The sequence below is a fragment of the Diabrotica virgifera genome, chromosome 2 (genome assembly GCF_917563875.1).
Source record: "Diabrotica virgifera virgifera chromosome 2, PGI_DIABVI_V3a".
NCBI lineage: Eukaryota > Metazoa > Arthropoda > Insecta > Coleoptera > Chrysomelidae > Diabrotica > Diabrotica virgifera.
In genome coordinates this window covers 235,218,629-235,231,565 of record NC_065444.1, presented here as the reverse complement: position 1 = coordinate 235,231,565, position 12,937 = coordinate 235,218,629, and the positions used below count along the sequence as shown (strand labels likewise).

At 32.9% G+C, this 12,937-nt stretch overlaps 1 protein-coding gene across 1 annotated transcript in view; it reads right to left on the bottom strand.

Annotated features, from left to right (window-relative positions):
- The window catches only part of LOC114348418 (retinal guanylyl cyclase 2), a 368,770-nt gene that overhangs the window by 103,707 nt on the left and 252,126 nt on the right, over positions 1-12,937 (bottom strand). The window contains exons 7-8 of the mRNA XM_028298999.2: positions 7,899-8,163; positions 3,544-3,736 (exon numbers count right to left, since the gene is read on the bottom strand). Coding sequence (XP_028154800.2) covers positions 3,544-3,736; positions 7,899-8,163 — 458 coding nt within the window. The remainder of the gene's footprint in view (positions 1-3,543; positions 3,737-7,898; positions 8,164-12,937) is intronic.

Genomic DNA, 12,937 nt, shown 5'->3' with positions numbered 1-12,937 from the left:
TAGGTCACATTGTTATAGACTGCCCATTATATCATCTGCAAAAACAAGCTACTGGACTGCCATGTGATATAAAGTGTGCGTTAAACAGTGCGGATTGTGACAAAATCATTAGGTTTTTAAAGGAAACTACGTTTCAGAACAATCATAAATTAAAATCAACTTTGTAAAAACTCTATAAAAAAAAACTTTGTAAAATAGTTTATATTTTGTATCAAATTAATATGTATCATTGTACCACCGCTAATAACCTTTTATGGTTGATGCGGGTTATTTCTAATAAAAAAAAAACAAAAAAATATATGAACAAGTGAAATGCTGCCAAAAAACATAAAAATTTTAAATCTCTAAAAAGTTTTCACATTGTACAAAATCACACATTATTTTACTCGCACTTAAATTTTTCTCTACTCAAGAGATAAAAGATTGAATATAAAAACCTATCTGTTCTTTGGCATTCGAGCGATTTTAAAATTATACACAAAAAGTAAAAAGTTCTTTTTAAAAAGATCGAAATGCAGAAATTTTCCCGCTTCAGATAAGTAACGCTGAAACTTCGGGCGACGAAAAAATTGCATTAAACGGAATTTGCATATCTGATATTCACTTAGACTATAAATTTTAAATAAAAATAGAAATAATGGAAGAGAAAATATGGTACACGTTTTAGGAACGTCTTTCGTTTTGAGTATAAATATATCACTTTGAAAGCGATATTCTCAAATTCAAGTTAATTTCCAGGACGTTATTTCAAAAATATTGAAATGATTCAGTCAATTTGTACTCTACGAGCTTCCTAGTGGGAAAGTTTTGGGGTAGTTCTGATTTCTTTCATTATATATGAATTTTGGGCTGCTGAATCCGAATATGAGGTTTGCGGACAAAATTTCTTGCCGGAACATTGAAAAAATCGAGAGAAAATCGAAAAATTACAGCTTTTTTCCGCATTTTGCTCAAATCTCGAAAACTATTAACTTTTAGTAAATGGTCTGTTAACAGAAATTAAAGTACTTAAAATTATCTACAAATATCACAATTTACTTTTTTCTTTCAGACGAACCGTTCGGTCTAAAGTGCAAGTTGAAAATTGCCAATTTTTAACGGTCTCGGCAAAACCCACATTTTAAATTCCAAAACTTTAGTTTTTATTAGAATGCTGTCATTTGATAAATTTCTCCTAGTTTTCTGTACAAATAATAAATGTTAGTTCATAATATGAATATGGTATGTCTCTTCTCACAGCTTCCATGAATCCATTCCATCCTAAAATACCGAGAATGTCTCTGCTTTTCCCTTAGAGCAACAGAAGATCAGGCACAGATGGAGTCACAGTTTCAGTTGCTGTGAACATTCCCTTCGGATCTTGATTTCTGATAAACCTTGAGGTTTTGTCCTTTCAAAATGTATTAGTTGAATAGCTCTCTGACTTCCATAAACCTCAAGTGCGGGTTTAGTTTTTAGCCGAGGAATGGATTGGTTAGGAGCTATTGCATGTTTTGGTGCAATACAAGAAATGCCACCCATGACGCAAAAAGTGTGGTATCCGTCGATTGTACGTACGTTAACCCTTTCTGTCCCAACTCTGCATATTACATGTTTTTGAAAAAGTGGGTCTGTAGTCCCAGCCGCCGTATATATACGTTCAAGGTGTTATGGTCTTAATTTACCAAAGCCGAAAATATGCGTTGCTTATAAAATTTTAGACTCATTGGTGTCCCAATGCCGTAGAAATATGTCCGAAAATGTTAGATTATTGTTCTCAAAGCCTCAAAATGTACCTATAAAAAAGGTGAGTAAAGGCACCTATAAGACAGGTCATGCGGACCCATTGCCGTATATATTTGTTCACATATTTTAGATATATGCTATATTGTAGCACTGGTGGCAACGCTTATAGGTAGCTGCTAGAAAGTGAAGCGTTTGTAGCTACAAAAAAGACCAGAAAAAAAGAAGCAAATCGAGTTACATGTGTGCAAGACGCGGAGTCGGCTTTTGCGTAGTGTCATGTTTTGAGGAGTACCACACAAAAGAAAACTTTTAATGTTAATTTACATTACATTACTTTTTTTAAGTTAGTTACATTTGTTCAAGTTGGTTTTGCTCTCTGATGAGTACTTTTGAAAAGAAAACGTTTATGACTTGCAAATTGTAGAAGCCTCGGATGTGTTACCAGAGAAGGTTTCCATTGTTTTTAGTCTGGTAGAATGTAGAATAACTTTTTGGATGTTGTTTTATGTGCTATTAGACTGAAAACTTAGTTTTTTGATAGCAGCTGCCGCTAGGGCATCCCTGCCATTTCGTTCGTTGCAATCCGTGACTGCACGCCGGGGTTTGTCCTAGTTGGGTCAGAGAGAACAGCATATGTGCCTCCTGATGAGAGACTAGTAAGTTTCGAAACCGGTAGAGGTGCTTGTTGCACTCTGTGATTGAACTGGAATAATAATGCGGCTGTAGTTTCGTGTTGCAACGAAACTGAAAATGGTTACTCATTTTTAAAACGTTTAAGTTGGTTAAAAACAACTCATTAAAAAACATGTTTTGGTCATTTATTTGTTTATTTATATGCGACGTATATATAAGGCAATGGGACTCTAAGCATGAAAAAAACATTTGGGATTGAGGGACCAACATGCAAATTAAGGCTTGGCATAGAAAGGGTTAAAATCAGTGTTTTCGTACACCTGTTGTGTAAAGCACGGCTGGTCAATTTTCTGCGGATCGCCTGTGATTGCTGACACTTCCAGATAAGCAACGCGCTTGTTCAAAAACTTTTAGCGGCAGTAAGGGCCAGATAGTTGGTCTCACCATACCTATGAACTAATATTTATTATTTGTACAGAAAACTAGGAGAAATTTATCAAATAACAGCATTCTATTAAAAAATAAAGTTTTGGAATGTAAAAAGTGGGTTTTGCCGAGACCGTTAAAAATTGGCAATTTTCAACTTGTACTTTAGACCGAACGGTTCGTCTGAAAAAAAAAGTAAATGGTAATATTTGTAGATAATTTTAAGTACTTTAATTTCTGTTAACAGACCATTTACTAAAAGTTAATAGTTTTCGAGGTTTGAGCAAAAAAGCTGAAATTTTTCGCTTTTTTCCCGATTTTTTCAATGTTCCGGCAAGAAATTTTGTCCGCACACCTCATATTCGGATTCAGCAGCCCAAAATCCATATATAATGAAAGAAATCAGAACTACCCCAAAACTTTCCTAGTCAAAACACAATTTTATTGAATCAATAGTGTACCCGATAAAACTTTAATAGATGCAATTTGTAATTTTGGCATTGTAGCGACCCTTCTGGAGACCTGATGATGCACAGCAAAGTTTAGTGTTTGAAAATGGTCGTTCAAGGTACAATAAATTGATTTAGAGTAAGTCTTTTATTTATTTCTTTAACCTTGTTGCTAAAAAATCTTTATATTATGTAGAAAGACATAGTCGACTCTAAAGTATAACATTTTCGATATCACCCTCCTTTTTAACAGCTAAAATAACGTTATCTTAACCAGATTCAAGTAGTTTAAAAATTATTTATAACTAACCTGTAGATTCCATTCTTGAGGCAGTGTTAACGGTATCACCGAAAAGGCAGTACCTTGGCATTGTCAAACCAACCACTCCTGCACAGCATGGTCCCGAGTGAAGTCCTATTCTTAATCTCAAAGGAGTTCTTGGTAGATGCCGTATACAAAATCTACCACTTTGATGAAGTAAATCTAGTGCCATTGTTGCGATCTGAAACAAAGCGTTTATTTTTTTAATATTTATATTAAAAATATTTTAATCCTGTCATATCCTGGAGTGGTTCCTGCCACTCCTACCCTCGACTTCCCGCTAAAACCCACCTTTTGGAAAACATCGATTTACTAAGAAACTGTACGCCACAGAAAACATTTTTCAAACCAGAAATATAGCTGATGTAATTTTGAACAAAAACGATTATTAGAACTTTTTTCTTAGCATAAACCATTCTCCTAAAAACAACGCTTAAAGTGACCGGCGATTTGAAATGTCAGTTACCCGTGCGAAATCAATTTTTTAAATATTTGCGACGGTAAAAATTCGATATCTTTTGATCGGTACAGTTTGATCGGACATTTTTGCATTTGACCGCAAATGAAATCAGTTTATTATGATATCTTTCCCAGATTTTTCAAAATAAAGCTGTTGCGCGTAAATAAATGTTGCGCGATTTTTGCCCTATTTACGATTTTCATAAGATCAATAAAAAAATTTATCACCTCCATTGACTGTTGACTACGGAACCTTTCTTGCTAGAGCCTAATCTTCAAAACTTATGACATAAAATTTTGATTTCGAGTTATCGCAATAGGAAGTTGAAATACTTATGCCTAAAAACGCTGAATTTAAACTTTCACAAAATTGAATAACTATTTTCAATTTCGTTGTTCGTTTTAGTTCAATCAGAGAGTGCAGCAAGCACTTCCACCAGTTTCGAAACTTATTAGTCTCTCATCAGGAGGCACATATGCAGCTCTCTCTGACCCAACCAGGACAAACCCCGGCGTGCAGCTATGGATTGCAACGAACAACGAACGAAATGGCAGGGATGCACTAGCGGCAACTGCCAACAAAAGTTTTCAGTAGTAATTGCACAAGAGCTCTAGAATTCTATATTAATTTTAGAGTTCGAGTGCAATTTGTTGCGATTATTTCATGAATAAAACTGTTCAAAACCAAAATTTTATTGTAATTTATTTATGTAAGTACAAATTAGTACAATTAAACACAAAGTTTTTATAAATATTTGACGATTGAAAGGCATCACTTTTATAATTTTTAAAACAATAATTGTCATTACTGTCACTGAATGTATTTTTTCGTAGCAACGAAGGGCATCTGACGTAATATACTTAACGACGGGCAATTATCAAAAATTATCAATTTAATTCAGATTTCTGTAGCTATCTATTGGTCAGAATCTCCTATGAATGAAATAATCAATCTAATAGCACATAAAATAATACTAAAATGTAGAGTAGTATTTTTAGTATTATTTCATGTGCTATTAGATTGAAATCTTAGTCTTTTGCTGGCAGTTGCCGTTAGGGCATCCCTGCCATTTCGTTCGTTGCTATCCGTAACTGCACGCCGGGGTTTGTCCTGGTTGGGTCAGAGAGGACAGCATATGTGCCTCCTGATGAGAGACTAATAAATTTCGAAACCGGTAGAGGTGCTTGTTGCACTCTCTGATTGAACTAGAATATGATGCGCCTGTAGTCTCGTGTTGCAACGAAATTGAAAATGGTTATTTTGACTGGTTTGAAGAATTATTATTGAATAAAAATGTATACCATTTTTATTATTCAGTTGCAATGAGGCAAAACAATCTTACTTTTCAATTAGAATACGGAGTGCAATCCAGCTCTCTGAATCGCGATTTTCGATTCTTATTGGAATCTCATCGGAGAGAGCATAGGCTTGTTCTCCATATCCTAACTGACCAGCACCGAGAGCTTTTCCCACACATTGCAACTGAAACAAATAGGGTAGGTGACTAGCGTCATCTGGCAATTGAAAGTTGAAGTTTTTCAATCCTAAAAGCAACATTAATAATATTGAAAATATTAAAAATATTACTAAAAGATTTTTAAATTGAAAAACTTATTGATACATTTACCTGGTGACACCTCCAAAACCAATAAGTTTTTCAAGTTAAAAATCTTTTAGTAATATTTTTAATATTTTCAATATTATTAATGTTGCTTTTAGCATTGAAAACCTTCATCTTTCAATTGCCAGATGACGCTAGTCACCTACCCTATTTGTTTCAGTTGCAATATGTGGGAAAAGCTCTCGGTGCTGGTCAGTTAGGATATGGAGAACAAGCCTACGCTCTCTCCGATGAGATTCCAACAAGAATCGAAAATCTCGATTCAGAGAGCTGGATTGCACTCCGTATTCTAATTGAAAAGTAAGATTGTTTTGCCTTCGCATTGCAAGTGAATAATAAAAATGGTATACATTTTTATTTTATATTCGTATTACTCAATAGAGTAACTAGGTGCATTTTCCGTTGGAACTTTACCAAGCTGCAGACGGGGGATGTGAATTGCATAGTGTAGAATTCCTTCCCTTTGTCTTCACTGCAGCATCCATTTGGCTTGCAAATTGTAGAAGCCTTGGAGGTGTCACCAGGTAAATATACCGATAAGTTTTTCAATTTAAAAATCTTTTAGTAATATTTTTAATATTTTCATTATTATTAATGTTGCTTTTAGGATTGAAAAACTTCATCTCTTACTTCATCTTTTAATTATTATTGATTGTGAATATGGTATACGAGCGGAAAAATATTGATACAAAAACACTGCTTAAACATTGTTAAATGTGACAATTACTGCTAAAAGACATGTTGGGATAATTTAAATATTTTACTTCAAATAGTTTTCGTTTAATTACCTAAAATTTAAAACGCGCCAATAAATATGTGAATAACACAATACCTCTAATTTGGTTCATTAAGCATTGCTTTACAAAAGAGTTGTTTACATGATAACAATTTTATCTATTTACAATTGTATTTCATTTAATACAATAATTGTTCCATTCCACTAGTTTTAACAGTTATAATTACGTATTTAGAGCATGGAAAGGTTAACTGTTTTAAAATCTTACATACAAAATGTTTTTAGAAATATAACACTTTCTATATACAGGCAATGTAAATGTTTGTTAACATCTTATGTGGTCATAGCTACACCTAAGGATGATATATCTACCTTTTGTATCAAAAATATTAGTGCAGTGGAACTTCGATAAATCGGCCTCCAATAACCCGAAAGTCCGGCTAACCCGGACCGATTTTCATCAGACAAAACAAACACTTTTTCACTATGACTGAGTTTTTCACCAAGAAATAAACAATACTGTATACAACTGTACGTAATTTAGATGTATTGTGCATATTATGTATTTCATGTTTTGTAATTATAATGTGTAGTTGTTTATTATTTATAGGTATTTTATTAATTTTTACTTTAATATAAATTACTAAATATAAAATCTTTAATATAAGTTACTTTGAGGAATGTCTTTTTTTACGTTATTTTTTCAATTTACCTATTTTCATACAGGCCATTAGTAAAGCTCACTGAGTAAGGAGTTTCGTATATTAACATTTTATTGGCCCGTTACAACCCGGATAGGGCTATGATAATTTTTTTTGCCTCTTTCATTTTCTAAGAGCGGACCTTTGAGGTCCGTCTATTTTTTATGGTTATTTTTTCAATTACCCTATTTAATTGTCATACAATCCATTTAGCTCACTGAGTTAGGAGTTTCGTATATTAAAATTTGATTGGCCCGTTACCACCCGAATATATATGGCTATTTTGATAATTTTTTTGCATGTTTTATTTTCTAAAAGGGTAATAGTCAAGGAAATTTTCTTTTATATCTGAATTGTTTGATACCTGAATTGAAAAGCAACGCTTACTTTTGGATTTAATTTGTAATAGCTTGTTTGTTTATAAATACTTTTTAATTTAGAACATGTCATTGTAAAAAGCCAGTATTTTCAAGAAAGCTTTTCGCAATATTGAAATCATTGCCAAATGTCACTTTGTTTGCTTCTTAAATGTTAATAAAAAAACATGACGTAGTAAACATTTCGCCTTTTCATTTAAATTCCTCCAGATATTTTAGTTAAAAAATAGCGGCCAGTAACTTGCCGAGTTTTAAATTATTCGTTTCACGGGGCAATACGATGAAGAAATATGTTGGTCAATTTTATAATATGAAAATGATCTTGAAAGCTTTCAGGACCTCTTTTCATTTCATCCCAACATTATTAACCACGTTTCTTTGAATTCCGGCAAGCTCGGGCGCTTACTATGACAAAATATTTTCGTTTGATCTACTCGGTTTGGCTTACCTGTTCTGCATGATCGGGAATCCTCACTGGCAATCCTCCGACAACCATGTAAGCGTCTCCGATCGTTTCCACTTTATAAACGTTGTAGGCATTAATGGTGGCGTCGAAACACGTGTAAAGGTCGTTCAGGAGATCAACCACCTGAAATGGCGTTGAATGGGCCGAAATTGTCGTAAAACCGACAATATCAGAGAAGTATATCGTCACCTCTTCGAACTCTTCGGGGTCGACGGGCATGCCGAGTTTTAATTTTTCAGCTACATAACTGAAATGAAAGGCAATTATTAATTAAAGCAAACAAGTGCAATTGGTGTTCATATTTTTCATTTAAAAAGGAACACAATTGCTGATTAGGCAGTTAACTTCTGATTAGTTAATTAACTTCAGACCAATCAATTAACAATTAAAAATCCACAAGGAAAAGAAATTCCTGTAGCTGGCGGTATACCATAAATCACAAAAAATAAAATTTCTTTATGTGAAATAGACCGGGCAGTATCGTCGCCCCCGCTAGCGCAATTATTCCGATTCGATTTTTTTGCACAAACTTACCCAAAAAGAGGTCCTTATAACATATCCACAGGGTGCCGGGCGGTGTCGTGGTCGAAAAATTTTTTAAACAATTTTTTTTAACAAATTCACAAAAATAATTTTTTTATTTCCAACAATTTTTTTTAGATAATTTGGGTCATTCTGAGCAAAAAAGGTCTCCTGTCATTTTTCTCTAAAATTGACTGTTGTCGAGTTATACGCGATTAAAAATTTGAAAAATGCGAAAATGGCCATTTTTAAGGCTTCATAACTCGATTAAAAATGATTATTATGAAATTCAAAAAGTGACAAAATCAAGATTCAAATACCTTCTTCAACGTCCTGAAGAGATTTTTGTCACTATTTTATTACAAAGCCGTTATTTTTAGTTATTAACAATTATCGGTATTGTCCAAATGTATCGTCGCCCCCGTTAGCGGAACTATTTCGATTCGATTTTTTTGCACAAACTTACTCAAAAAGAGGTCTTTATAACATATCCATAGGGTGTCGGGCAGTGCCGTGGTCGAAAAATGTTTTACACAATTTTTTTTAAACAAATTCACAAAAATAATTTTTTCATTTCCAACAATTTTTTTTAGATAATTTGGCTCATTGCGAGTAAAAAAGGTCTCTGGTCATTTTTCTCTAAACTTGACTGTTGTCGAGTTATACGCGATTACAAATTTGAAAAATGCGAAAATGGCCATTTTCAAGGCTTCATAACTCGATTAAAAATTATTATTTTGAAATTAAAAAAGTGAAAAATCAAGATTCAAATATTTTCTTCAACGTCTTGAAGAGATTTTTGGCATTATTTTATTACAAAGCTGTTACTTTTAGTTATTAACAATTAGCGCTATAGTCCAACTGTATCGTACCCCCGTTAGCGGAACTATTTCGATTAGATTTTTTTTGCACAAACTTACTCAAAAAGAGGTCGTTATAACATATCCACAGGGTGCCGGCCGGTGCCGTGGTCTAAAAATTGTTTAAACAATTTTTCGACCATCGGCCGGCACTCTGTGGATATGTTATAACGACCTCTTTTTGAGTAAGTTTGTGCAAAAAAATCTAATCCAAATAGTTCCGCTAACGGGGGCGACGATACAGTTGGACTATACCGCTAATTGTTAATAACTAAAAATAACAGCTTTGTAATAAAATAATGACAAAATCTCTTCAGGGCGCTGAAGAAGGTATTTCAATCTTGATTTTGTCACTTTTTTAATTTCATAATAATCATTTTTAACCGAGTTATGAAGCCTTGAAAATGGCCATTTTCGCATTTTTCAAATTTTTAATCGCGTATAACTCGACAACAGTCAATTTTAGAGAAAAATGACAAGGGACCTTTTTTGCTGAGAATGATCCAAGTTATCTAAAAAAAATTGTTGGAAATAAAAAATTTTTTGTGAATTTGTTAAAAAAAAAATGTTTAAAAAATGTTTTGACCACGGCACCGCCCGGCACCCTGTGGAAATGTTATAAGGACCTCTTTTTGAGTAAGTTTGTGCAAAAAAATCTAATCGAAATAGTTCCGTTAACGGGGGCGACAATACAGTTGGACTATAGCGCTAATTGTTAATAACTAAAAATAACAGCTTTGTAATAAATTAATGACAAAAATCTCCTCAGAACACTGAAGAAGGTATTTAAATCTTGATTTTGTCACTTTTTGAATTTCATAATAATCATTTTTGATCGAGTTATGAAGCCTTGAAAATGGCCATTTTGGCATTTTTCAAATTTTTAATCGCGTATAACTCGACAACAATCAATTTCACAGAAAAATGACAAGAGACCTTTTTTGCTCAGAATGGCCCAAATTATCTAAAAAAATATTTTTGGAAATAAAAAAATTATTGTTGTGAATTTGTTTAAAAAAAATTTTTTAAAAAATTTTTCGACCACGGTACCGCCCTGCACCCTGTGGATATGTTAAAAGGACCTCTTTTTGAGTAAGTTTGTGCAAAAAAATCGAATCGGAATAATTGCGCTAGCGGGGGCGACGATACTGCCCGGTCTAAAAGGTATATTTAAAATCCCTAGTAAGGGGTTACATCATAACTCATAACAAACAGAATATTTTCGGAATCAATATTTCATCATATTAATCCACCAACATATATGGGTAAAAACCCTTAAGTTGTTTTAAAGTTGTAAAGAGTTTACATTATATTATGAAAATTTAAGGGATACCTATTAAAAATATTCCTAGAATAACTCCTGGCATTACATGACTTTAACCATGCTGGTTGTAATGTTCAGGGGTTAGGCCTTACATGGCGTAGTTTATGTGACAACTCATTTTAGGTAACAACTCAGGAATTTAGGTGACAACCCATTTTTGGTAACAACTCAGGAATTTAGTTGACAACTGAGTTGTTACCTAAAAGAATTTTCATCACCTAAACTCCACTATGTGAAGTCAAACCTCTGAATATTACAACCAGCATGGTTAAAGTTAAATTTTTAACATTCCTTAAAACTATAAAGATATATGTACATCCTATACCTTTGTAGCTTAACACATGTAAACTGTCATAAAACTGATGATGGAATATTGATTCTGAAAACGTTGTGTTTGTTATAATATATTCCCTTACTAGGGATTTTAAATATATCTTTTACATAAAGGAATTTTATTTTTTGTAATTAACAATTAAATATAACAAATCAAATGTTAGTAATTAATCTTCAAAAACCATGTCAAAAATAACGATAATGCCTTTCAGAAATGTCAAAAATAATGAGAAGTATAATTAAAAACAAACAGGTCTTTAACAATATGGTCGTAAAAAAACAAAATTTATAGGTACAAAGTATGGTGTCCATCCTGGTTTATTATAGATGTACATCTCAGTGGCGGCTGGTCAGGGTCGGCAGTGCCGACCCACACATTTATGGACCCATTATAGATTTTTTTAAATATTTAAGTTAATCAGAGTTGATGATATTCTGTGAAATAAAACAAACTATCTGTGAGATAATACAGACTCAATTTTATTCATTGTTTTTAAAAGAATTCGATCAATCCGATACGTTAAGTGATCCCTGTGCGCTGTGCGTAAGAGACTTTTCAAATTAATGATCCTAGCCATGCACCCGATTGCGATTGTGTGAATTCTTATAAGGTCCGCTTCGGCAAGCCGTCCCCAGATTAACCATTTGCTTGTAATAAGAGGCTACGGAATATTAGCCGATGGGCAACAAATTATATATACATTCCCCGTATTTATTTGAATGGCAAGTACGGCAGATAAACAATCTGCCGAACGGTGATCAGCAAACGGCAACAAGACATATTAGGTACCTATTATAGACCAGGGCGCATCTGTAAAAATATTAGTACATTAATTTGGACATTGAGAGGTGACTCATATTTCGTCGGCTTAGTGACACAGAAATGTAACTAAATTTTGTCTCGTTTTGGGATATCTACACCACTGAACTTACCTTAGTGAGTTCTTTTGAGTGACACCTCTTTCTGAACACCTAAAACCTCAGTGAGGAGTTACGAAAACTCCTCACTACGAAACTCACTAACTAAGGTAAGTTCAATTTCGTAGATTGAACTTCAAAACGTGAAATGTAGTTACATTTTTGTGTCTCTAAGCCGACGATTTGTTTGCAGGAATTTCTTGAAAATAACTCATATAATAATATTTGAGTTATCCTCCCACTCAAAAAGGTCCGGAACATTGTTTAAATATTCAAAATGTCAAAAAATGAAGGAAAAATTCGATTTTTTTCTTCATTTTTTGATTATAATTTTAAAAGTATTCTTTTTCGAGAAAAGTTGGACTGACATAAAAGTTGCGTAATTAAATTTGCTACAATATAGGATTAGTTAAAAATTTTAAAAATTGTCACCCTTCTTGCAAAATAGCAATAATTGCGAAAAAATCATAAAAAAACAAGTATTCGCATTGTACGTTTTTCAACCATTTATGGTTCACTTAGGACCTTCATAATTTTACCCAGAAAAACTATGTCATACAATAAAACAATACTGTGAATTTCAGTAAGATCGGTTCAATAAATTTTGCAATCCAGCTTTCGCAATCCAGCTTTCGCAAAAAAATTCATTTTTTCAAAATGTTGCAGAGCTGAAAATAAAGCAGACAGCAAGTTGAATTTATTTTTACGTATAAAAGAGTACTGTACCTTTCTTCTACATGTAAAAAAATTCAACTTGCTATCTGCTTTATTGTCAGTACTGCAACATTTAAAAAAAAATAATTTTTTTGCAAAAGCTGGATTTCAAAATATATTTTGCAAAATCTATTGAATCGATCTTAATGAAATTTACAGTATTATTTTATTATATCATAAAGGTTTTTTGGTTAAAATAATATAAAGGTCGTAAGTGTAGCATAAATGGTTGAAAAACGTAAAATGCGAATACTTGTTTTTTATGTTTTTTTTTCGCAGTTATTGATGTTTTGCAACAAGGATGACACTTTTTAAAAATTTTAACTAATCCTATATTGTAAAAAATTTAA